Source organism: Protopterus annectens, chromosome 1.part0 (genome assembly GCF_019279795.1).
Source record: "Protopterus annectens isolate FY-2018-M chromosome 1.part0, PAN1.0, whole genome shotgun sequence".
NCBI lineage: Eukaryota > Metazoa > Chordata > Ceratodontiformes > Protopteridae > Protopterus > Protopterus annectens.
This window is the reverse complement of record NC_056725.1, coordinates 1,109,162,663-1,109,190,639: the sequence shown is the minus strand read 5'-3', so window position 1 is coordinate 1,109,190,639 and position 27,977 is coordinate 1,109,162,663. Positions and strand designations below refer to the sequence as shown.

The following is a 27,977-nucleotide window of genomic DNA, read 5'->3' as shown; positions in this document are numbered from 1 at the left end:
AGACCTCCACATGGTTGGGTTTGCTTTTCTTCGGTTTACATTTTTGTTTAGGATGGCCAAGCAGTTACTTACCTGGAGTGGTAAGTCAGAATTCTGGGATGTCAGTGTGGTGGTGCAGTCAGCCTTTTTGTCTCGGTGTTATGAGTTTTGGGTAAGTGAAATTTCGTTCTTATAAAGTAGACCCATATATATATATGCCACACACACACATACATATATATGTATATATATATATATATATATATATATATATATATATATATATATATATATATATATATATATATATATATACACACACACACACACACACACACACACACACACACACACACACACACACACACACACACACACACACACACACACACACACATATATATATATATATATATATATATATATATATATATATATATATATATATACAGAGAGAGAGACAGAGAGAGATAGATAATTTTTCCTATTGTTTAAAATAAAGAACACCTGCTGTTAATTTTAGTTTATGTTAGTAGTCTGGTGAGCAGTTTATCTTCTTATAAGATTACTGGTGTTTTATAATAAACATTGATAATGGGAAAAAGAAAGGAAGGAAAAGAAAAGAAAAGTTACAGAACCTTGAGAATATGACAGAAATGAAAGTAATAGCATGTAGAATATTTTTCAAAATGCTTGACTGTACAGAATGGCTGCATATATTGGTGATCATTTCCTAAACATTTATTACTGACTGCATATCCCGGATTCAAAGTTCCACTGGAAGTAATAAGCAGCTTGTTATACTAACTGTGCAGATGACAACAGCACACGTTCTGCATTATTTTCTCCACATTCAAATAAGTCTGAGTTAGGTTACTATTATGGGAATCATTTCAGAGTATATATTGCTTTTTTCTTACTTATTTGTTTGCTTACTGCTGTAGTTAGTGGATTGATGCAATGGACTCACTTCTGCCATAACCTGAGAGCAAAAATGTACTATTATGGTGTACTGATCAAATTGGCCAATTTCAGCAGTTGCCCAAGAGCAAAAACATATACAGATTTGTGTGTGTGTGTGTGTGTGTGTGTGTGTGTGCTGCATGAAAAATGCAAAATTTTGATTATTATTTATTTTTGTTAATTTTATTAGTGTTATAGGAAAAGGGGGAGGCAAAAGTTGCCATGCAGAATATGTGGAACCAGTAGGAGAAAAGATATGAGCAGTCTAACCAACACTTGAGATGAAGACAAGTGCTAAAGGCTTAACGTGTCTCAGATTTCCAATAGGCATGAGCATCCAAGTTCTTAGGCCATAGGATTAAGAATCTATGCTCATAGTTAGAAACATGAGCAGGGCCGGTCGATTAATAATAAAGTCTTCATATGTGCGAGGGTTTAGTGAGTATGTGGAAAGTTTGTAGAATTTAGCATTAAGTTTCAGAATTTTGAATATTATGATTAGAAGAATGTCATATATTTTCTCTGCCAATAAACATTTAGCACAAGAAAATGCAAAATAGTGATGGAGCAACATTATTTATTGAAGGAAGTCTAGAAGATGTTAAGGATTTTGCTGGAGGTGCTGTCACGATATGGGATACCATATTCAAACTGGGGTTAAAGAATTCCATTGCTTATGGCTAAGTGACCTTCAGCATAAGAAATTTACAGATGTGCAACAAGCCAAGAGAGAGAGAGAGAGAAAGGAGAGAGTAGTGTTGATTTAATTTTAAATTGCATTAATATCTGAAGTCATTGAGACAGTCAGGTCATGATAAAGGCTTTGGTAACTGAAGATAGAAACAAGTTTAATCGAGTGATTTTGATTGATAAGGAAATTGAGGTATAACGGATGTGAACCTTGACCCTAGCAGAGGGTCAGAAAGTATACCTTTGGTTTTACTCCAGTTTAGGATGAGATGTTTTGCCGTCTAACTAGGAGTGAAGCTTGGATAGATTCTGAAAGAGTTAGGATTTTTTTGATGAAATCAGATGGAATACAATGACAAAAGGTAAGGTCACTAGCAACCAGAAGGGTGTTGAACAGTGTCAGGACAGAGGGGAAGAAGTCTATAAAAAGTTAAATGATAAGTGGACCAAGTTCAGCTCCACTGGGAACTCCTGAAAGAACAGAAGTATGAGATGCGTTGTGGGAAATGACTCTGACCTGAAAAGATCTGCCAGACAAGTAATTAGCAAATCAAATTAGCAGCCTCACTGTTCAAACTTGTAGAGTGAAGTGATGGCTTACTTAATGTCCATGCAGAGAATACCAGAGAGCAAAGTTTGGTCTAGTTGAGCAATAGAGTCCGTTAAATAGAAATAGCAGTTTTGGTACTTTTACTTGACATGAAGCTATGTTTTAACCTAGAGAGAATGTGAGAATTATAATGACATTTAAATGTGTGGAAACAGACTGTATTGCATAACCTTTGGTTAGAGAAAGCAAAAAAAGAGAAAAGACAAATGTCAGATGTATGGGAGAAATTTGTTTTTTGTAGTGGAACAGTTGTTCCTTTCAACGGTTTAGGGAAATGATCATGGTTTAGAAGGTGGTTGAAAGGTAATAGCCAGGGTGAGAAATACAGTTTTTGAAGAGCTTAAGGGAACAGTGGTAGAGATTGTCTGGCACTAATTGATCATGATTTGGTAGATCATCCAGGAGTCTGGAAACTTGTTTTATAGAAACTTATTTTAAGTCAGAATTAAAGTATAAATGGTTCAGGGTTAGGAAGAAAATAGAGAGCTGATATGACTGTGGAATTTGAGAAATTTTAAGTGATTAAGGTTGAAGGAGTTACAGTGTTGAACTTGCCTTTGGTTTCCTAATATGAAACCCATTTCTTGTGTTTCTTAGAGGTAGTGTCTAGTGTTTCAATACTGGATTTTCTGTCTTTAAATTTCCTTTTTTTTGGATTATTACAAAGATAGATGCATTGTGCTCTAGAAGCATTAGCAGAATTTAGTTTGCAGAAAACCCAAGCTGTGTCCCTACAAAAGCAGGAGGTTGGTAGACATAAAAGGACCCATGTGACTTTACCATAACCTGAGAGCTTTTAGAATTTTTGTTTTATTTTGCAATGCATGATGGCTATTGTAACATATTCACAAGCAGACACTTCAAAGCAAGTCAGCTGAATGTAGACCATCTTAAAGAGAGTCAATTTTGGAAGAGGACTTCTCATGATAATATTGGGGTGGAAATGGCTATCTGACTTTTGTTAGATCAGTGAAATAAAATAAGACAGTGGTCACTAAAGTTAAGATGTAACACATGCAACGTGTTTATTTTTATTGGAGTTTTGGTTAAGGCCTAGTGCAAGAGGGAATAATTCTTGGAGATCAATTTAAGCCTAGTACCCTCTTGAGCCCATTGAGAAAGGCAACAATTGGTAAAAAAAATTCTTATGATCTCCTCTCAGAGGGCCTATATACTGTATTATTGGACACAGTAGCATAGCAAGGGTAGGGCAAAGGGGGTGTAGATAGGCTGACATGGAAGCTTATGTACCAATCAACTTCCTACAGTATGCTGGTCTTTTTTTTTTTTTGTTTGCTGCTCTTAACTCAAAGAGTTGAGGAGAGCATGGATTTGACTGTAAGGAAGATGACTTGACCAGTCAGCCAAAGTCCTTTTTTTGGCTCTTCACTTGAATAGCTAAAGGGATGGGGTTCCACTTGGTGTGGCAATAGCACCCACAGTCTTCTGCATTGTTCCACCACTGAGACTGTAATATATATATTAAGTGTGAGTATGTGTGTCTGTATACATATATATATATATATATATATATATATATATATATATATATGTGTGTGTGTGTGTTTGTGTGTGTGAGTGCATGTGTGTGTGTGTGTGTGTGAGTGCATGTGTGTGTGTGTGTGTGTGTGTGTGTGTGTGTGTGTGTGTGTGTGTGTGTTAATATATATTATTATGTATATATGCAAATAGAAATATTATATATAATGAAAAATCGTACATGAAATTGATTGACTGACACACAGTACATTACACTATTTTATCTACAGCATAGTAAACTGAACAAAAACATTTTAAAAAATGAATAAAAAAAAAATTTGCATTTCTATTCACATAATATGATGACTTCCTAACAGATTAAAAATAAAAATCTTAATTGTTCAATCTTCTGAAAAAAAAAAAACAAATGAAAATAGTTTTGAGGGCATCATAGCACATACCCATAATTCACATTTCCAATTGCAAACAAAAATAAAAGATACACCCATCATCTGTGCAGGAAAAAAAGTAACCCAGACATAGACCTAAAATACAACCATACCATTCCTATCAAACTGTATAAATCAGTTGTAATCTTTTCAGAATCAAAAGCAACTACTGGAAGATCATAACAGTACACATATTCCACAAACACATGTGACCATATAACAAAGGAAAACACAACCAGGCATGACAAGGCAAAGAATAATAAAAGCAGGAGGACAAACACCACTGATGCCGAAACCTGCAAGTCACCCACAGCCCCAGATTAAAATATACTTACTTCACAGTTGCACAACCACAAATAAATTAAAATTCCCTGAATTCTGCTATAGTTAACATCCTGTACTTTGACTATAGCACAATTTCGTGAACTTCATCAATGACAAAAATTACAATATTGACAAAATCTAGCTATGATAAAACAATCTTGTGACAATACTTATAGAACCCATATATCTATGCATGTATATAAGCACTTGTGTGTGTGTGTGTGTGTGTGTGTGTGTGTGTGTGTGTGTGCACGCGCATGCTCCTAACTTTGCTAGCTTGTGAGAAAATGCAACTATTTCAGTTCTGTTAAAATGACAGTAAAATTGAGAAACCAGGTTTAACCTCTATGTGTAACTTTATAATTTCTATGAGTTGCACTGTAGATCTGAAGAGTTGATATCTCACTTTGCCAGCAGAGAAATAATTTAACTCTTATAAAGACATGCAGGGAACTTTGATGTTGATGTCATTTATAAAAATGTATATTTCAAAGTAACTTTTTTCTGAGTGCGCAGTCTGAAACAGCAGGTAGCTCTGAGGAAGACAAGTCATATTAAGAAATGAAAAGCAATGTGACTTCTATAAATTACATATTAATGTGAGATACTAGAGAATGTAAAACTACTCAACTATGAGCTATTACCAAAAGAAACCAGAGAAGAGAAATTATCTGACTATATAACAAAGAGAATAGATAAAAGAGTTGTTGCTGGAAAATATATCCATTAGTTTCATCAATCACAAAGATTTACAGGAAGAGAATTATAATGCTTTTCTCCAGAGATGTATAACAGCTTCAGAACTGCATATTTTGCAATTTACACTTACAAAATCAAAATCTTTGAAGTGCATGTTTCATGCAAATCTTTTCAATAGTGAATTCTGCAATAATATGCTCTTACTGTGTGCAATGACCTTTAGGCCAATTTTTAAATATTGTCAAAAAAATATATCTGTTTAGCTACTAAACTTGTTTCTGTAACCTAGCATGCTAAGTACTGATATAATCATTGAATGATCTTACCTGTCTAGGCTCATAGCTGTCATAATTGCACTGCATGCAAACTGATTGCAGGTATCCAGAGATGTGATAATTGTGCAAAGAGCACTACCAAACACCCAGGCTCCTCCACGAGCCCACTGATGAATTAAGAACGGCATTCCAATAATATGGACTAAGTCAGCTACTGCCAGATTACAGATGTAAATATCTGGAATTGTTTTCCTTCTGGACCTAAACAAAAAAAAAGAATGAACATATACATGTTTGTTGAAATTTATTGGCCAGTTGGATATAAACATTATTTAATATAGCTAAAATATTTTCTAAAATGACAAGTGAATACAGCTATACAGACAAATGAAAACAGATACATGATATGTAAGTGAAGAGGTATACAGATCTTCAACCTGCTTGACAAATTGCAATACTGTGTTTCTAAAAATAAAAAATAATATTTTAGGAATGTGTCCAACATAAAATTGCATACAACAATTTTAAATTGATTTATATACAAATGTATTTTAGCACATAATTCATGTACAGCCATGGGTGAAGCTGTGTTATTATGTAAGCCAAAGTGTTAATCACTTTGAATAGTTTATTTACAGAATTTTGCCAGTGAGGCATAAAATAGTTACTATTTTTTACAAAAGGATCTAAGGACAACCAAAGGCTTCCAGAATAAATCCATCTTTAATGTACAAAATGGAAAAGCATATGTGCTTTTGTAGCAAAGCTACTTCATCAGATGCATTTCACAACTAAAATTCTCTACTCATTATATATACTAAAGAAAAAGGTCACATGACTAGAAACTTTGCTTCCTTAAAGACATATTACTAAAAATGTTTAGTACAATGTATTTATATATAAATACTAAATAATAACCATCCAACAAAGAATAAAAAAAATTACACTCCTCGGAGTATAACTATCCATTTGGCTTCCAGCTGTTCAGTTTGATTTCTGATGTCCCCTTTCCTTATATTTTCATGTACACATCCTGTTATCATAAACTTGAACAAATGAGAGGCATCAGTGTCTAGAATATGTTTGGACAAAGCACTGAGTGTATCACTTTTACTTATGTGGTAATAGTGTTCATTAATTCTATCTCTCAGTGCTCCATCAGTTTTACCAACATAGAATTTTGTATATATTGAACAGTAAGCTAGATAGACCATGTGCATACTGCTGCATGTTGCTGCAATGTCAAAGCGATATGTCCTACCTTGATCAGGATGATAGCATGTTCCTGCACTATCAATATATTTGCAGGCTTGACACTGCCCACTCGCAATAGTACATCCATGACTTATACTGGACGACATTATTTTTCGTAAACACAAACGTCTTTTAAGGGATGTAACTTTTACTTATTTTGAATAATAACAAATTTTAAATATAAGTACATGTTTTTATTTATTTTTATCATTTTAGGTACACTTACATATATATGTCAATTTTTTATTCTTTGTTGGATGGTTATTATTTAGTATTTATATATAAATACATTGTACTGAGAATTTTTAGTAATATGTCTTTAAAGAAGCAAAGTTTCTAGTCATGTGACCTTTTTAGTTAGTATATATAATGAGTAGAGAATTTTAGTTGTGAAATGCATCTAATAAAGTAGCTTTGCTATGAAAGCGCTTATGCTTTTACAGTTTGTACATTAAAGACGGATTTATTCTGGAAGCCTTTGGTCGTCCTTGGATCCTTTTGTATATTTTCTATGCTTTGCGACTTCTTAAGTGGACCTGAGTTCTGGTTCTGGTTGGTAGTTGTTGGTTTTTGAGTTACTATTTTTGAAAAATTATAGTATTTTTAGCCACATAAAATACATTAACATTAGTAAGAATAAGATTTAGGGCTACATGAAAAGCACATCAGAAAATTGACTAATATAAGGTAGCTTTTAAAGAAATGCAGGGGAAAAGAATATTTTAGAGACAAGGACTAGCATAACTCACCATATCTGTAGAGAATATATATATATATATATATATATATATATATATATATATATATATATATATATATATATATATATACAGTAACAAAAGGCAGACCTAAAGGCATCTAAATTTGTCCTGCCTTCTAAAAGAAACAAAGAGTTATAAGCACTTGTATCAGAGAGAAGCAGATAAGTGAGCAGTAGATGTTCCTCAGTGGGTCAGCAGGTGTCTTAAAAAGCCTCTGAAGGAACAGGATAAAGGAAGCACAAGTCCAGAGGGTCTATAATGTGAGGCAAAGTTTACTACAGCTTCTTTGTCGAAGAACATAATAAGTAAACAGACTCTTCTTCACTCCTTCCTACCAATCAAGTTTAAGTAAAGGGAGCACAAAAAGTGTTGGTTAGCTTCAGGGTACAGATTATGTCTCTACAGTGGATCTCATGCTTCCTTATGCATAAGGAAAAAAGCAGTACTGGGAGCATACCTCTCAACTGTCCAAATTTTCACAAAATGTCCATATTTTGCCTGTTCTTGGTCGGTTTCCTGTAAACCATGTTCTTGGCAGAAGAAGGTTTCCAGGTTAGTTGTTTTTTTTTATTGAACTTTATATACTCTGTAACAAGTCCACCCAAACATTGTCCTAAAGCTGAACAGCAGACAGTTATAATTACCCCAGGATCCAAAGTCATTCTTGTTGATATCATGGACCAGCAATTCCCCACAACTGTTCTTGCTAGCCTGATTGAGATAGGTATCATGAGGTGGTGAAAGAATTGTCTCATGATGTCTGATGATCCTCTATTACTCAAATAGCATAACACAATGTACATATATAATATCCCTGTAGGCAAAAATCTCACCCACAGTAAACTCAGGCACCAAAATCATCAGCAGTACACCACACATTGCACTTCTCCAAGGCCATCACAATACATGTAGTCCATCATATGCTGAGGTTCTAAAGATTAACTTGCCTAAACCTCCAAAACAGAACATAACACAGGCACAAAACACACTCAGCAAGTTACCCCTACCTCCTCACATAGCACGAGGAGTCCCATAGTCACAGATGTTGAGTCCATGAGGCAGGCATTGACCCAACTAAACATTTTTGCTATAGGTGACTCCATTGTTAGAGATAAAGATTTACCTCCTACCAGGCTGAGTAAGGAAAGATGAATGTTTAGTTGCTTGTCTGGTGCCAGAATCTGCATTCAAGTCCTTGAACAAGTACCAGTATGACCCTGTCATAGTTCCTGCCAGTGTCAATGACTTGAGGTATACATCCCTGGACTATATAATGAGAGAGAAATGATGGAGCTTTCAGACTAAGTGTCCAAGGCAGGTATGATTCTAGCATTGAGCAGGATTTTACTTTCTCCAAAGAGGATGCTGAAAAATGAGCATAAAATAATTGTTTTTAATAAATGGCTTGGATTTTGGTGTCATTCAAAGGGGGTCCAATATTTGTCAGCCTGGTAGGATATGATCGATAGACTATGCTGCTTCACAAGGGATGTCCTGCATCTGTCACTTCTAGTAGTGTTTAAATTACTGGCAAAGGTATTGTCCACACCCATGGTGCCTTTTTAGGCAATGCCAACCTGATAAACCTACCGACATAATGAAACAAACAAAGGAATATGTGAAGGTGTTACTGATCAATGTAAGGAGCATAATCAAGAAACTTGACTCCATACAACCTCTTCTTTCCCTGGAGAACATAGACGTCTGTGTAATGACTGAGACATGGTATAAAATAGTGGAGAGCACTCCGGCAGTGCAGAGCTGAAATGTCTTCTACACATTTAGACCAGTTACTGCGCAAGAAGGGCAAAATGCATCTATGTCTCAATCTACATCCAGAAGAGGCTTTCATCATGGATAGCAAAGCAACATGATACACTAGAGCTTCTTCATGCCCAAATAACTATCAGAAAGTTCCCATAACATATATTAGCTAGCTATAGAATTCCCACTATGACATAAGAAAGCTACAACTATCTATGGGAATGAAATCACTCAGTATTAAAGACAATACCATTTTCCTAGGGGATCTAAATTAACCATCTATAGACTGAGAAACCTACACTAGTGCACAAGCACAGAGATTCCTGGACTTTGTTAATGTAAATGCACTGGAACAATTAGTCAGAGTACCTACTAGGGGGACTAGCATCTTGGATATTGTCCTTACTAATATGTGCATTGCTTCATCACTTGTTAGATCTGACCATAAAGAAACCTCATTTAAAATAAAAGTTAAACCATAGATCACTTCCACCCAAGGTACCTTTAGAAATTTCTTTAAGACATACTTCTTACTCCTCACTCAGCTCACTCTTGATCCTACTCAAAAAGTCCCATGAGTCCCTTAAAATATGTGAAAAAAAATGATAGGTAACATGTCTCAATCTCCTATCAATATATACAGCTAGCAAGTATGTCTTAGACTGTTGAGTTGAGACAATAAGTCTAAAAGGAGGATGATTAACATCTTCACGCACCTTAGATATACCAAAAAATTAGGAATAGCTGGGTGCTTTTTTTTTCAAATATTTTATTGATTTTCAAAAAGACAAAACATAATTTTTACTAGAATACAAATTAAACAAAAGCAAACTATATACAATATGTACATATGGCCTATATGAATGAGAATAACTTAAAGTTAGAGAGAGGTAGTTGCACATAACAAAAAAATCTGTGTAATTTCTCCAATTACTAAAAATATGTGGAGATCTTTAAAGTCTCAATGAGAGAAAAGAACTTTCTTCCAAGGATTGTTGATCCATTTATTAGGGAAGATTCTTGTTTCTTTTACCATTGTTTCCATGTGTATTTTTTCTTCTAGTAGAGTCATAAATTCTTGAAAGTTGGGTTCAGATGAAGTTTTTCATTTTCTTGTAATACATTTTCTAGCAATTGCTAGTATAGTCAATAGTAGATACAAATTATTTTTGCTCATAACATTTGTTTCAGTTATATTCAGAAAAATCATGGATTTAGTTAGTATGAAGGAATCTGAAAAAATAGCTTGAAGGAAATTTCCAATCTCCTCCCAGAATTTTTTAATTTTGATACACTCAAAAAATATATGAATCCAATCAGCATTACAATTCTGAGAACATCTCCAACAAAACAATTGTTTAGAAGAGTCCATTTTAGCTATCCTACTGGGGGTGTAAAATGCCCTGTGTAAGAATTTCCATGAAAAAATCTTCCAAGCTTGTAGATTGGAAGTTAATTTAATAGAATACAATAAATTAATTTTGTTTTCAGAGGAAAGGTTAATCTGATGACCTTTAGTAATAAAGTTCCAGAAGTTTTGTTTTGGATTAACTTTGTAGATTATTAAGTTTTTATAGAGCATTGAGGTTAAATTAGACCAATTATGATTATTATAGATCATTTCTTGGATAATGGAAATTAATTTTGGTTCAAAACTAAAGGAGGAATTATTGATTATTCTGTATAACTCTTGAGGATGAAATAAAATGCTTTGAAGTATAAGCCAATCTGAATTTGGAATATCAAAGGTGTTTATTATTTGTTGTATGTTTAAGACTGATGAGTTCCTAATACAATCTTGCCAACAGGTACAATTTTTTTAGTTCCCAATTATTTATAGTGTTTTCATGTAATTTGTTGGGAAAGTTTTTAGTTATTTTGAAAGGAATTAAGAGTTCCTACCATAATTTAATGTCTAAGTTTAAGTTTATGAAAGATCTAAATGAGTTTGTAGTTTATGAAGACTGAGTTGGTGGGTTTCGAAACATTAAATTGTAAATTAAGACATAATATTTTCCAAAATTTATTTATTTGATCATTTGAAAGAGATTTTTTGTGAGTAAATTCTCATTTAAAAAATAGAAATATGGAGGGATTTCCAAGCTGATGAAATTTTTGGGTCTATCCAGTTGAAAACTATTTTGAATATAGAAGCCTTAATATATGTCTCTAAATCTGGAAAATTAATTCCTCCCATTTTTTCTGGGTCTAATATGGTGAGCATAGGCTATCCTGTTTCGTTTAGGGAACCAGAGAAGTTTTAAAATAATTTTATTTATGTCTTGTAATAGTTTTTTATTAGGTAGCATCGGAATGTCTTGAGCTATATAGTTTAGTTTTGGTAATAATACCATCTTTATTAATTGAAGTCTATCTTCAAACTTTAGGAATCATTTATTCCATTTGTCAGTGAGTAGTTTTATGGTACTTAAGTTTTTTTATAATTTGTAGAGAGAGTGTTATTAATATTGTCATCTATAATAATTCCTAGGTAATTTATAGAAGAGACCTGTTTTCCTATTAAATGGACTGGAGTTATGAAAGAATTTTGTTTTTTATTTAAATGCATATAATTAGATTTAGATTCACTTATACATAAACCAGAGCTATCAGATAACCTTTTAGTCTGTAGATCTACCTCTTTAAGAGATTCTTGTGAGACACTCAGAGTTAAAAGTATATCATCTGCAAAGAGCATGATTTTGGAATTAAATTGATCATAAATGTCTATACCTTTAATTTTTGTGTTTTGGCGTAATGTAATAGCAAATAATTGTATTGCAAGAGTGAATAAAATGGGCAACAAAGGACAGCCTTGCTTTATACCTTTGAGTATTTTAATGGGTTCTGAAGTAAAAGGGCCTAGTTTTACATACACATGATTATTTTTATATAGATTTTTTTTATCAAAGTAATGAAATGAGATGGAAAATCAAAAATTTCTAAAGCTTTGTAGAGATAATCCCATTTCAGTGTATCAAAAGCTTTTTCAATATTGAGAGCTATTAGAAGAGCTTCTCGACTGTCCCTATTTAAAATGTTGATAAGGGACAGTATTCTTAAAATATTATGATAAGTATGTCTATTGTAAATAAAATCAGACTGATCAGAATTTATAATATGTGTTAAGGATTTTTTAATTCTATTTACAAGAATGGATACAAATATCTTGTAGACATTATTTAGCAAATAAATTGGTCTATAGGAACTACATTGTTTTGGATTTTTATTTTCTTTTAATATAGAAGTGATTAAAGAATATTTCCAAGAGGGAGAAGTTAAATTATTGGTTTGAATTACATTTAAGGTTTTATGGAAAATTGAGATGGCTGAGGGAGGAAATAACTTATATAGTTCCATTATAATTCCATCTGTCCCGGGGGCTTTATTATTTTTGCTTTCTTTAATTTTATCAACTACTTCTTTAAGAGAAATTTGTTTTAAGATTTCAGATTTTAGTTTATCTGGAATTGTATTTATTTTAAGTAAACTTTTATCTACATCTATATGTTGAAATTGTGCTGAATTATTGAGTTGGAGGTCAGAGTAATGATATTTAAAGGCTTTAAGAATATCACTAATGTCTCATACCATTTTATTGTCTGATACCATTTTATTATTTCTACCTTCATGAATGATTTTTGTAATATTGTTATCTGAGGCTTGTCTTTTAACTTTCATTGAAAGATTATGTAGATGTTTGGGCGGCATTGAGTGTGAGTTGATTTTTATTTTTTCTAACGCCAGATTTGTTTTATGAGTTAATATTTCATTGTATTTGTTATTTAAGTCTGTAATTGTTTTCTTTTTTGTTTTTGGATGTTGTGAATTATCTTTATTGATAATTATATTTATTGATAATTATAAGCTTATATTGAATATTATGAAGTTCCGATTCCCATTCTTTAGTCTTATTTTTAAACCAAGCTAGAATTTTACCAAATAAGTAAGCTTTTAGTATATACCAGAGAAGTGTCAAACATATATCATTTGATTGGTTAATGTCAAGAACGTTTTGAATTTCGTGATCTTACCAAGGCTTGAATTGTGGTAGTTTGGTGATGTATGCTGGTATCCTTGTTGTGAAGATCAACCTTTTAAATCCATTTCAAGTTTTAAAATAAGTGAATTATGATCTGAAAAGGGGCAAGGGAATATAGAAAAGTTAGTTATTTTCATACTTAAATCTTGAGATACATAAAGCTTATCAATTCTGATTTGGGTGCCAACTCTATAATCTTTATGAGAAAAGGATAATGAATTAGGGTCTTTATAACTGTAGGTGTCAATTAGATTTAGGTTCTCATACCAATTTCTTAGAGCTTTTCCTAGAGAAGCAAGATGGAAGTGCTTTTTATTTGAGGTTTCAGAAATGTCTAAAGTATAGTTGAAGTCTCCCCCAAGAATCAAAATACTCTTATAAACTTTGTTAATTAGTTCTAAATGTTTCCTAACAGTTCCTATCCCTATACCAGGAAACCAATAGGTGTTAGCAAGTGTTCATATTCTATTATTAAATCTTATTATTACAATTGAAATAAGACCCTCTTTGTCTTAATACTTATAAATAATTAGGGGAATGATGATGTTTTTCCTCCAAAGTATTAAAACTCCTCTTGTTTTTTTCTTGTATGATGAGCAAGATAGATTTATATATTCCAGTTAAAGTTATCATCTGATTTTAGATGGGATTCTTGAATAAATACAACCTGAATTTTATTTAGTTTCAAGTATCTAAATAAATTGGATCTTTTCCTTGGATTGTTTAATCCATTAACATTTAAGGATAGTAAGATTAAATCCATCAAGTATGACTTTTTTGTGAGTTAATTGAAGTGTTCATGTTTGGTATTGACTGGATGATAAAGAGTGTAACTTTATATAGAAAAAATTTGTGTGAAATAGTTAGGTTAGTTCTCCCTAACAAATTGTATAAAGTTTTATTAGAGATAGGCCGATAAAATGAAGATTTGAATACTGAATGAAAAATAAGTAAGAGTAACCATATTAATAAAGAGTTTATTAAAAAAACTTTAACCAACATGAAGTGACATACACTTCCAATCTGAGTGAACATATAAGTTCAAACAGATTAACCTTCATGACAAACAAAAATTGATTAACGACAATAACATGTCTGAGCTCCAGTATGAGTTAATAGTAGATCTAAAATTAATTTATATATCCACTTTTGTTAGAATTGAATGATTAGATGAACTTTGTGATACATAAAGGAAACAGATTTGAAACTGATGTAATAGAAGCAGCTTATTCAAAACAATTGCTAATGGGAGCAAATAGAATTTTAAGTAATTGTAAGTGTATAGAACAAAAGAAGATTTCATATAATAGAAACATTAATTCTAAGTTATAAAATAATCAAAGTAGAAAAAAAGTCTAGATATAATGATTGATGAATCCTATTTAATGATAAATACTGTAACCAAATAAAATAGTCATAGTTTAGTAATAAATTAACAGATGCATAAATAATCATAAATACATACATTTTCCATATTATCTACTTTGTCAATGCCTTAACTATTTGAAATTAAAGAATATACTAGCCATTAGCAAAGTTAGTATAAGTAAGTTAATTTACTAGAGTTGAAATTAAGTATCTAATGATGACTAAGAAAATCCCTTCTGTCTTTTGAGTCCATTATAGAAAATCCCTTCTGTCTTTTGAGTCCATTATACTATAAAAAGACTATAGTTTTGAACATATTGTGGGAATTAAACTTGTAAACTTTTAGTATTTAAATAATATAGCATATAATCAAATTACACACAGTAAACTCAAAGAAACATGCCAGATATAGAAGTATCACATTTACTAAAATACAAATATTTTTCCAATTTTATTTCTGGCATGTTTAGATTATAAAATTGCTTGGTGGATAAGCAAAACAGAACAAAGTACACTAGATGTAAAGCATCATTATTTCCACTGCATAAAGTATTTCATTTTTAACTATCAATAGGACATTTGAAGAACTATTATAAATCAGCAGCCACAGATTTCCTCAATATCAATATTCATTAATACAAGGTTAATAAAGTTAGTAATGTACTAGTTCACTAAGTGATGAATAATATTACTTGCATTCTTTTTGGGTAGTGATTAACAGCACAGTCAATCTCAAATCAAAATTCTGTATTAGTTCCGTTGTACTATACGCAAAGAAAATATCTTAAGTTGTTGAATACATGACGTCAGTACTAGTGCTATGAATTTACCCAAAACAAAAAGATATGAAGTATTGTTTATAATTGAAAGTATAAGCATCTTATTCCAGAATTATGGCAATTTATATTCTCTAGAATTTCATATTTCTACTGAGTTGTTATGCATATCTTTATTATTTATTGCCATCTTAAAGGTAAATATTTTTAAAACCCATTTCAAATTTGCTAAACATAACCCACAGAGAAATCTGGATCAGAAATTTACTAATCTAAACAGATAGCTTATATTATATGTTTGCAAATTAAAACTAAGAATCAATACTTGCAAGTTCATTTCTGCCTACTATGCATTTAATCTTGTCTATAGTTTTTAATAAATAGAAAGCAAAATACTAATTTACCCATTAATCATCTGCTATAGTTAATTTAGACTTTCTCCCATCACTTCCTACACTAATGCATTGTTGTTTCATAGGATGTCTATTGTAAGAATAACTCTGATCATTGCTGGTGATGTGAATACCACACACACTTCTTTTCTACTACATTAGTATACTGGACAAAACCTCAGCCAACATTAAACCCTCACCAGCCTCACTTACTTACAAATTAGGCATATAGTACTGGCTATAGAGAACCTAAACTGATGACATAAAAACTATATATAGAGACGTTACTGAGGTGGATAACTGATATAAATTGAGAACAAAAATCTGTTGTGAAAACAGCTGTATGCAGGGTGCTAGAAACTAGCGACATTGCAATAACTTAGTAGAAACTAGTAGCTTTATACATAGCCAAAAAAATTGAGTGCAAATTTAAAAATAATTGGAGACACTTTATCTATTAACCTGACAGGATAGGGGACTGAGTTAACATACATGTTCTGAATGGTACAAGTTTATAGCTTTCAAATATAGAATGACATTCATCTTAAGCCACTACTATCATGACAGGTTAAGAGGCTCAACTAAAATCCAAAACTAAATTTGCGTTAGTTGAGAGGTATACGTAGGAACAGATCAACTATTTCGAATGGACATCCACACAAGAGTTGAAGTGCATAACTATAAAGCAGTAAAATGCCAGAATAGCGACCAGCTATCCTATTTTCTGCACTCATGCACATCAATTTGAGCAGATTTCTAGCTCTAAAGCTTCCATCTCCAAGACAAGGGACATTGGCTGTTTAAACGGAAGAAGCTCTAGGATCGTGTACCCCAAGAACCACTAACAGCCTACCTGTAAGCACCACACACAAATCCGCATTCACTCATAGCAAGCCACTACGCAACACATAACTGCCATCCTGCCACTGCAGGAGATCTGGGCAATCTAAACAAAATGGAGGGACACAGACCCTGAATCAGACATCCTCCCTGACTATTGTTCTCAAAAAATTAATGAAAGGGGTAATTTACTAACTTACACTCACTGCACATGTCTCAGCTGTCCACATTCCCCAGAAACCAGAGAAACTCTGCAGCACGCCAATGTCCCCCCCCAAAAAACAATCACCCCATGCAACAGCCATGCGATCACCGCAAGCACTCACTAGTGCATTGGATCCATTGCCCAGCAATGGAAAGCACCCAAAATAAGTCTCAACAATGTATTAGACCACGTAACAACAGATCCACAACTACATCGAGATTTCTCCAATGGCCCAACAAGGACAAACCTGTTCACAAATTTCATCATCTCAGGCAATCACGAAACACAACAACACAGTAAACTGACCTGTCAAATCCCATAATGAGCACTGTTCACCACCAATCTTCAAGGAGCCTCAGCCCTCTCCACAGCATCATTCACGCAGTTGACAGATATAACTGCAAAAGCATGCATCGCACAACATAGAGTCTATACTCGTCTAGCAAATATACAGAACCTTCTTTATTGTATCTCTAAATTCACAAACTAGCCTAGCCAAACATGAATCCTTAAACTAAACAGTGCACGACTCAACAGTAAAGTGATGGTGTAAATCCGTACAGTGCACTCACTGATGTATAATACAAACTGATCTAGACAGGCACCCTCCTAAAAACTGAAACATTTTCTAACCATAGAAGACATTAATATTCAGTAAATAAATAATATGAAATAAAAAATATTGCAACTAAACCAACTATGTAATCAATCAGCATAGACAAGTGAAGTCAAAGAATGTGAGATGAAAGCTCTCATCATTAACAACTATAAAGCTGTATATACTTATGCGGCATAAATGTGTGGGATAGATAGTACATGAGTTATTTTGAGAATAGGTGAGGTTAATTTAGTTTAATCTACCTATAACTGTGTGCAAAAAACATTTAATTCTTCATATTCCTATATTTTAGGATGAGAGCTTCCATGTTAATTATGTAGATTCTATTTTAGAGGAGAGACATAATTTGTTAGCTCGAGGCTATTTTAAACAAGAGTGACAGTAAACAGTCATAATGGAATGTTAGAATGCTAAAATTGAGTAGAGTAGTAACTAAAGTCTAAATTATAAAATATTGTAATATATGTATTTAAAAATCAAAAAACATTTTAAATTAAGAATTGTATAAAGTATAAATGCATACAGCATACGTTTAAATGCTGCTAATGAAGCAAAAATCAAGGGTGTCACTTGAACAAGTTATTATTATTATATGGGCTCGTAGTAAGTAACTATATTAAGGACCATTAGAGAAGTCTAAACACACGAAATATAAGATGTAATCTTAGTAAGGTTCAATCAGAAAATGTAAGAAAACATTCTTATAGGTGTATGGTAGGAAACAAATACATACTTTCTGAATGATTAGAAGTGAAATCAAGTCCTAGATGATGCTTTGAGAGAAGTAGTGACTCCAGAATTTCTAGGATCAGTTTTCAGTTTCTTCTTTCTCATATCAGTCCAGTTATTTTTCTCAGAGGTTCTTTTTAAAGTGGTGGAAGATGACCAATCCATGTCTTCTGGAATTGCAGTTATGCTGTTGTTTTTGATGAAAGTTACAGCTTCTTTGACATTGTTGAATGTTCTTATGTCATTTGAATAAAAGATTCTGATTCTTACAGGGAAAGCAAGTTGTGCCTTTATTTTATTTTGTTTCAAAAATCTCAGAAAATGGCAGGTTTTTTTTCCTTAGTTCCAAGACTCTTGAGGAATAGTCATTCTCAAATCTAATTTGACTCTTATTATATGTCAATGGATGACCTCTCCAGGCAGATTTGAGGACAAGTTCTTTGTCTAAATAAGACAAGAATATCACAATAATAGATCTAGGAGGCATATTGGAAGAAGAAGGAATAGGTTTCCCTGTAACTCTGTGTGCTCTTTCTATACCATTTGATAGACTTTCCTTTAGGTCTAATATGTCTGGAAGCCAAGAGTTAAGAAATAAAATAATGTCCTCACCTTCTGTTTTTCTTGGAAGACCAAAAATTCTAATGTTATTTCTCCTTTCTCTATTCTCTAAATCATCTATTTTACTGATTAGCCAGGTATTCTGCTGTAAAAGAGATTCACAATGAGTTTCATCTTTCTTAAGTCTCTCATCTATTTCACTTAGAGAAGTTTCCATATCCAATATTTTTGATTGTTGCTGCTGTTTCTGACAGTTGACTTTTAGATTTTCAAGGTGGTCTGTAAATCTGTCCATTTTGAGAGATAGTTCAAGTAGTGTGGCTGACATCAGTTGAATTTCCTTTTCCAGTGAAGTTTCAGAGTGTGAAGACTTAGAGTTCCTCATTTCTGTATTGAAGAAGTTATCTCCAGTTTATTTGACAGGAAAATTTCAATAAAAATGCATAACATTTGGTATTCATATATTATTGAGGTTCCTTAATAAGAATTACTACTTTTGAAAAATAAAAATGATTCTTTTCCTGAATTCTGGTACTAGATTGTGGAGCTCATAAAAGTTGTTGTTACCAGTTAGCCATCCAGGCTCCCCCCCCCCCCCAATAGCTGGGTGCTTGATAGTAAGAAACTCAAATAAATCTAGCCTGATGGTTCCCTGGGACAAACAGTCCAACAAAAGTAAGTCTATTTCTTTATTTATGATACAGATAAATAAGTGCATCTTGTAACATACCAAACACTGTTGTTGTCTTTCGGCTTTTCTCAGTTAAGGGTTGCCACAGCAGAACTCTGGTCCGCTAATGATTGGCAGTAGATTTTCACAAATGCAGAGGTGCCAGCTTGGCGTTCAACCTTCAGCGAAGGCACGCCCATTTATGCATGTCTTTCGAACACCCACCTAACCACGGGTAGGACATGTAGACTCCACACAGAAGGCACTCCCTACAATCCAGCTGAGAATCGAACAGGAAAACTTCTTGCTGTAAGGCAACAACGCTACCGCTGCACCACTGTGGAAGTTGTGTAACATACGAAACACTACAGAAGAATAATCCATAGTGTGAAGTAGGACTGCACTCCCTTTTTTGTCTGGTGTCATAATACAGAGGGATCTGTCTTTCAAAAATGTCTTTTAATTAAGCTCTATACCTAGAATCAAGACTATCCCGGGATTCATAAAGCTTGGCCAGGTGCAGGCATAGTGTCTGTGTTCTAACACCAAATATGGCCACCGAGTGATCCAGGTACAAGCTGTTCCCACATGCACTACCTGCATACGCTACGCCCACACAACTCCCGGGCCCTGTATGCTAATTAGCCCATGTGCAGCAGTGTAGCATGCAAATGAAGGTATGTAGCAATCCAGGAAGTGGTGCAGGCGTAGTGTAAGCATGCAGAAATGTAAACCGTAGAAAATGGTTTACATTTTTGCAAACATAAAATCGGAGCCATGACAGCCGACCAAACACATGTATTATATTGTTAATATATGCCAATGGCTAAATATATAGCCATTGGCACAAAAAAAAAATGTACAAAATATAAAAGTAACATTTAATATATATAGTCACACTATCACGATGTGGAAGCACAGGGCAGCGGCGCGCAAAGGGGATCACAAGGAAAATATAAAAATATATAAAAAAGCTGCAATGTAACACATATCATGATTTCCCCATAATAGTCAGTGGCAGGCATGCTACACCATACTATGGCGCAAGGGTTGCTAAGGGGCTGTGACAGTGTTATGCATGGTAGCTTGAAATTAGTAGGCAATGACATGCAAATGAGAGGAGTAATAGTGAATCACAGATTCCCTGCTGGTTTAAGGATGCACCTCACAGCGTAGCATTATAACACCGAGGTGTGCCCTTGGGATAAAGATAACATCAAGAGAGGGGTGTGTCGCCATTGCTGTAAACACATTGGAGCATTGCAAAACCGATTGCCCCTAGCTAGGCAAAGCTGTAGGATAGGGATGTGTCGAACTGGCCATAGTTTGCTTAGCTAAGAGTACACAAGGTAACTGAGTATGCATGTAAACGGAGATGAAAACACTCGTAAACCCGGTAAAAGGGTTTGCGCGGTACGCACTGCAGCTGAAACAGGAAGGATATAGGAAAGAAATAAGGAAATGCTGCAGCAGGGAAATTGGAGTACAAATGACTAATTAACACCTAGGAGCCTACAGTGGGCCATTAACAACAGCTAACTAGGCTGCAAGCAGCTACCTGCAGAACAGGAAAGGGGAGGGGCTGTATTGCAAAGGAAACAGTAAAGTGTCAAAGCAGAACAAAGCCGATAGTATATCAGCTACAAGACACATTTTGCAGTACATGACTGGGTAGGGAAAGTACAAAACAAGAAAGATGGCAGGTGGATGCATGCCTGATAATGGGAGGGATCCAGGTTTAAAAGTGAATTAGAGGGCAAAAGATTAATCAAGGCAGGCAAGCATAACTCCACAGTAAAGGCCCCACACTTGCAGTACTCATTGTAAAACCTATAATTAAGACACTCTGCAACTGGAATAGCTCATACACACCCAATGACACAGGCAACAACCATAGCAGAATAGGATAAAGTTTGAAAGCACCCCAAACACATTTTTGTATTCCCATACACTCTGCGCCAGTGGTGTATACAGACGGGGAACCTTTAGTATGGGGCTGCCATAGCTTTGATCCACCAGCATGTGTTGGAGATGGAGGGTGGTGTGGAGGATGATGCACATGACCACCTCAATCACCAGAAGAGGAGGAGAGTGTTCAGACCCAGGGTAACCTACCAGGGGCTACATGATCTGGAGATAGTAGAGCATTACAGGGTGGACAGGGACAACCTACAGCAACTTGTGGAGCTGTGCTGGCCATTCCTCAGAGCCAAAACAAACAGAGGGTAACTTATCCCAGTGGACATGAAGGTATGTGTAAGACTGAAAATATTAGCTACAGGTACCTTACAAAGAGCAACTGGGGATATCATGGGGATCTCGCAGGCATAAGCATCCAGGGTACTACACCAGTTCCTGGATGCCATGTTAACACATGCAAATGAGCACATATACTTCTCCCGAATGCAGGAGGAGTTGGCCAGCAATGTGCATCTCTTCCACCATGTGGCAGAATACCCAGAGGTACTGGGTGCAATAGACTGCACGCACATACACATCAAGTCACCACTTGGTGAGCAGGGTAGGCGCTACATCAACCGCAAGGGATACCCCTCCATCAACTGGCAGGTTGTGTGCAATGCCCAGGGTATTATCATGGATGTGTGTGCTGGCAGCCCTGGAATCTATCACGACTCCCACATCTGGCATGCCTCACAGCTGTATCAGTTATTTGCCAGGGGGACATTCCTAATGGTCACCTGGTGGGGGATGCTAGCTATGCACTGGAACTGTGGATGTTGACTCCCATTAGAAATGCACACACACCCATGCAGGAACACCATAATGAGGCACACGCACAAACCAGAATTATCATAGAGTGTGTGTTTGGGATGCTGAAATCACGGTTCCATTGCTTGGATATATCTGGTAGAGCCTTGCAGTACTCTCCAGGAATGTGTGCCCACATCTTCATTGTATGATCCATGCTACACAATATGATCCTGTGGAAACAGCTGGAGCAGGGACAGAATGGTGAAGGCCCTCACAGCCCACCACCATTGCCAAGGGCCCCAAAGGCACAGAGGTCCTCAGACCATGAACACCCTAAGCCAGCCCCAGTAGGCAGATGGAGGCATGCCCAGTATGCCCATGCCTTGGCAAGGAAGGAACATATAGCACACACACTGACAGTGTAGGCACCTAGGGACTGATACCTTTCTCCACCTGCACACACACTAAAAATGGATGGCAAACACACAAGATAACCTGTAAATTGTCATGTGTAGGTAGTCTACTGTGTGCATCCAACATAGGTAGCCCTCAACTATTGCACACACAACTGCCACTGGCACAAGGTAAGTCAACACCTGAACAGTAAATTAAGCTATCAGCATGTGCTGATACTGTATGTATAGGTTCATAGGTAGGTACTTGGCCAACTGTTAGAGGCCATTCATAAACCTAGAAAAATGTGTCAGCTTTTGCCACCCCATTGATTCATTAACTGTCCCTCTGTGGAGCAGAGCCAATGGTGGGATCCCTGGGGTGCATCTACTGTTCCCCATCCACACTTCAAGGTTTCTCTTGCAGAGTGTTAGTGAGGGGCTCTGTATAATGTAGATAGGGATGTTGTTCCAAAGTATGGGGAGTGTCTGTGACAGGAATTTGTCCCTCCAGCATCTTCCAGTTATTGTTGTGGTAAGGTTCAGCTTACTACAGTGTGTGGCTCACTGTGACATTGATTCCCATAGTTGGAGCATATCCATTAAGCCTGAGTTTGACTTGGCTGTGTTGGCCAGCAGAGATCATCTCTGGGTAAACGAGATGCCACTGAGTAAAGCAGGAGTTTATTCAGTCTGGCTGCATAGGGCATATAAAAACTCCAAAAGGATGCGTTCTGGACCAGCAGGTTGTAGTATCCAAATGCGGAAGCAAGTACAGCAAAATGATGAAATAAAGTGCCAAGTATATCAAAATATTTCCACTTTTATTTAAGCTCTAAAACTCAGGCTTTTCATCAGCTAACACGCCGACTTCTTCAGAAATAACGTAAAAACAGTTTGAAACTCAACCACGTTTTAAATACAAACTTTTAAAAAGTCACCTGATTCACCTCATTCAATCAAACCATAGAAGTTCCACTTAATCCTCCGTTCATAAACTTTGATATAATTATTTGTCTTATATGAAAAATCTGTATATGCCAAAGCAAATACACTAACTCTGAAGCCCATATACACCGATAAACCAATATAGATAAACAAAACAATGTTACATGGTGTGTTACATCGCAAAATTAAAAAACACTCTCTTGGTTTACCTGGGTTAAAAGCATTAAAAATACAATAAGAAAACTACTGATAAAGAACCATTGATGCCTGGTGTGTGACACGCATCCAATCTTAGTTGCTAAGATTGGATGCGTGTCACACATCAGGCATCAATGGTTCTTTGGCTTTAACATGTCTTCTAAAATTAAAACAGTTGAATAGATAAAAGATTATTATATTTTTCCCCTATTGGCCATGTCCATTTATAACACATAATAATAAGATTTTGGATTCTAACATGAACGAGTTGCATTTTACCACCTATAGGATATAACATTTAGTGTGTTCATTAGATTAGTTTTCCTTTTCACTGTCTTTTGATTGGATTTATTATATATAATTATAGATTTAGAAAAGGTGGGTCACCTTTGTGGCTATATAATTGAGTCTTTCATGGTTTTCCAGTAATTTTAGTATTCGTTTGTACCATCATTTTTTGGTTTACGACCTTATATTCAGTGTTTGTTTTATTGGGTGGGTAGATGATGGGTTTGTTTCGCCTAGCGAGAGTGGCGGAAACAGTTTTTAAGGGTGTTTCAGCCCTTTTATTCTATCATGATTGCTATCATCGACATAGTATATATCTTTTTTGAAAATGGTTATTTATTCATTTACTGTCTAACTGGAGTAGTGTATCTTTAAATCAAGGGGAGGAGACTATGATTCTTCTTATGAGTGGTTTGTAGACAGTAAAGTGTTATTTTGGCAGTCTGTTATCCAATATTCTTTTATTAATAGTTGTTATAACAGCCTAAATTGATATGATTCTTTTATCAATTCCTGGTTGTGTATCCATATGTAATACTGACTGGGGTAAGCATTTAGTTTGTTTACTATTTTACATTTGTATATTAATTATTTTAGTGAATATTTTAGTAGGGTTATACTATGTTTTCTGACTAAGACAGACGTGTTTATGAATATTTTTTACTGTGATCTTGACAGTTGCCGGCTAGGATATAAATATATATTTTTTATCAGTAGTTTTCATATTGTATTTTTAATGCTTTCAACCCAGGTAAACCAAAAGAGTGTTTTTTAACTTTGCGGTGTAACACACCGCGTAGCATTGTTTTGTTTATCTATATTGGTTTATCGGTGTATATGGGCTTCAGAGTTAGTGTATTTGTTTTAGTATATACAGATTTTTCATATAAGACGAATAATTATATCAAAGTTTATGAACGGAGGATTAAGTGGAACTTCTATGGTTTGATTGAACGAGGTGAATCAGGTGACTTTTTAAAAGTTTGTATTTGAAACATGTGGTTGAGTTTAAAACTGTTTTTACGTTATTTCTGAAGAAGTCAGCGTGTTAGATGACGAAAAGCCTGAATTTTAGAGCTTAAATAAAAGTGGAAATATTTTGATATACTTGGCACTTTATTTCATCATTTTGCTGTACTTGCTTCTGCATTTGGATACTACAACCTGCTGGTCCGGAACACATCCTTTTGGAGTTTTTATTCTTGTTTTTTTATTCCCTGGTTTGTGCATAGGGCATATGTTTGAGGCCAGTAATCCCTTTGGCGAGGTACATTCATGGACCTTCCAGCTGGTGAAAGTGTCTTCTGAGGTACATTCCAAATGAGTTATTATACCCTATGATGGGACTGATGAGTGATGAGTAAAGGGGCACTATAAACCCAGTATGTCTAGATGGGAACCCTTTAGTAATCAGATGGCCTACATAGAAGGATGTCCTAACTACTTTGGAGATATGATTGTCAAAGGGGAGATCACTATCTACCTTAGACCCTGGATACCCCATTACCTCATCTGTATTAATGTGGCTGCCACTTATGTGTTAATATGTAGGTGCTTAATATTCCACAGTGGACTGACCATGCAGTTAGTGGCACTTGGCTGGAGGCCATGACTTTGACACTCTGTGTCAGTCTCTGTGAGGCCCCTTGAGGGATGTCTGTGTCAGCTGGACTATCAATTATGGCTCCCAGTTTGCAGTCATTGCCAAACATTGTCTGCCGTAGTCCACCTGTGTTTGCCTGTACCTCTGAGAAGTATATGCCAAACAATAGGGCTCCTAGGACTGAGTCCTGTGGAACACCAGTCATGACTGGTCAAGAGTTGGACCTGGAGAACGCGAGTCATATCATGTGGGTTCTCTGTGTAAGCCCGTTGGCAACCCAACCTGTGATGTATGGGTGTATGTACAGGCTGGTGTGTTTATCAATAATACCTGAGCAGGGCATGGTGTCAAAAGCCTTGTCGAGGTCCAGGTAGTATGTGTGAACCATCTCTCCCGTCATCTAATGTCTTGGTGACTGTATGTAAGATGTCAAACAGGTTCAGTAGGCATGAACTGCACTCAACCAAGCTGACCTGGGTTGGGTCACGTGTTTGGAGGTTACCAATATCTTTGCTAATGAGTGCCATGAGGATGCGATCCATACCATTGCAGATCAGGCTAGTCAGGCTTAAGGGGTGGTAGTTACCATGGTCAGTTGTGATTCCACCTTGATGGAGTGGAATAACTGTTACCACACGCCATTGTATGGGCATGTAGCCTGTGTAGAGGCTGCGGTTGAAAATCTTAATTAAGTGGGGGGGTCAGGTTGTCTTGTACAGTCTGCAAGATGCAGTCTGGGACAGCATCTGCCTCCATTGATGCTGTGTTCTGCTGTTAGAGTGGGCCATTTCCACCTGTGTGTCTCTGTTGTGTGGGATAATGTACCTTCCGGGTAATGTTGTGGGCTCTTTAGGGGGTGAAGAATGCACTGAATGTATCTGGAAGGATGTTGGCGATATCATTAGGGTCAGCATATTTTGTGCTATATTTCACCGGCACAGTGCAAATCTCTGTCACCACTTAGATCCTTGACATAGCCAAAGAAGGCTTTGTGGTTATCTTTTGAATCCTTTCATATTTTCCTGCTGATTTTAGCCTTGGATGATGTCATGAGGGACCTATGTATCATACCAATAGTGGTCACAGATGTCTGCCCTTCGTCGGATTTGCTGTTTGTCTGGAACACTGCCCTACTTATGTAGTATAGCCTGTTGATTGCAGGGGTCCACCAGACTGGTGTCCTTGTCTAGGAGGAGTAAGTCTTGGTTTACCAGTGATGGCACGATCCATACATCCGTGTAGGTGCTTATAGATTGCATTTGTAAATCTGTCTGTATCTTGAGCAGTGTTTCCCTTTAGCATGTGGGCTGCGAAACTCCCCACCCCTGTCACTAGTAGTGTAAATTTAGCTGTAGGAAAAGTATACACTCTGGTTTCCGTGGATGTGGGAGATGTTTGGATCTGGAAACAGTGAATAGTTCATGGTCAGATCTAACCAGTGACTGGCTAACATCTGCTGTGGTGCACCTGTTGCCCATGTTAGTGATGACCACTTCTAGTATGTTTCCTCCCCTCATTAGGGAGCTTACCACCTAATACAAGGCATATGAGGTGATAAATTCCAGGAAGTGCTGGGCCTGGAAGTGAGTACTTGAGTAAGTTTCCCAGTTAATGGTAGGGTAGTTGACATCGACCAATGTCAGGGTGTGTGTTAGGACTGTCATGTTCTCCACTGTCTGCAGGTAGGTGGAGTGGTGTTCCTGGGTCATGGAGGGTGATCTGTAACAGGGCACAATTTTCATTGCAGTTGTGGTTGATGTTAGCTGCACATGGATGACCTCAGAGGTATCATGCTGCCCCACTAACCTGGAGGTGTAGGTATCCTTAATGAATATGGATACACCCCCATCCATGTCTGTGTCAGTCCATGTTCTGTGGCTGAAATGTGTGGCATGGGTTGTAGTCTGGTAGTGCTGGTGTGCTCTCAGGAGTGTTAAGCCAGGTCTCAGTTACTGCACAGTTGTTGACGTTGTCCATCCTGAGGAGTGCTGTGAGTGCATGCATGTTGTGATCACAACCCCTGGTGTTGAGTAGCATAACCCTCATTGATTCTGCTATTGTGCTGTTTACAGAGCTGGTATTCACCTTTGAGACTCTTTAAAAAAAGACACCATGGGGGCGCCAATAGCCTTGGCCAGTATTCCAAAGCCTAAGGCTGACACATAAGCCGGTATGGTTTCGTTGCATGCATGTTTCCCATCTGTGCTTGTTTCTCATCTCTCGTGTAGGTAACCTACTGGTAAGCAATAGAAAGCCTTAAACTTATACAAGTCTTCTAGTTTCCAAGACAGGCTTTTGGAGTGACTAAGTATCAGTGTTCTGTATGTTCTTGCTGTACTTAACTGTTTCCTAACTGCATGGTGATTTCTCACTGTATATTGTGATCT

General features: G+C 35.8%; 1 protein-coding gene across 1 annotated transcript in view; it reads right to left on the bottom strand.

Annotated features, from left to right (window-relative positions):
* MCHR2 (melanin concentrating hormone receptor 2) overlaps positions 1 to 27,977 on the bottom strand; it is a 2,243,283-nt gene that overhangs the window by 1,230,266 nt on the left and 985,040 nt on the right. The window contains exon 3 of the mRNA XM_044065015.1: positions 5,520 to 5,729. Coding sequence (XP_043920950.1) covers positions 5,520 to 5,729 — 210 coding nt within the window. The remainder of the gene's footprint in view (positions 1 to 5,519; positions 5,730 to 27,977) is intronic.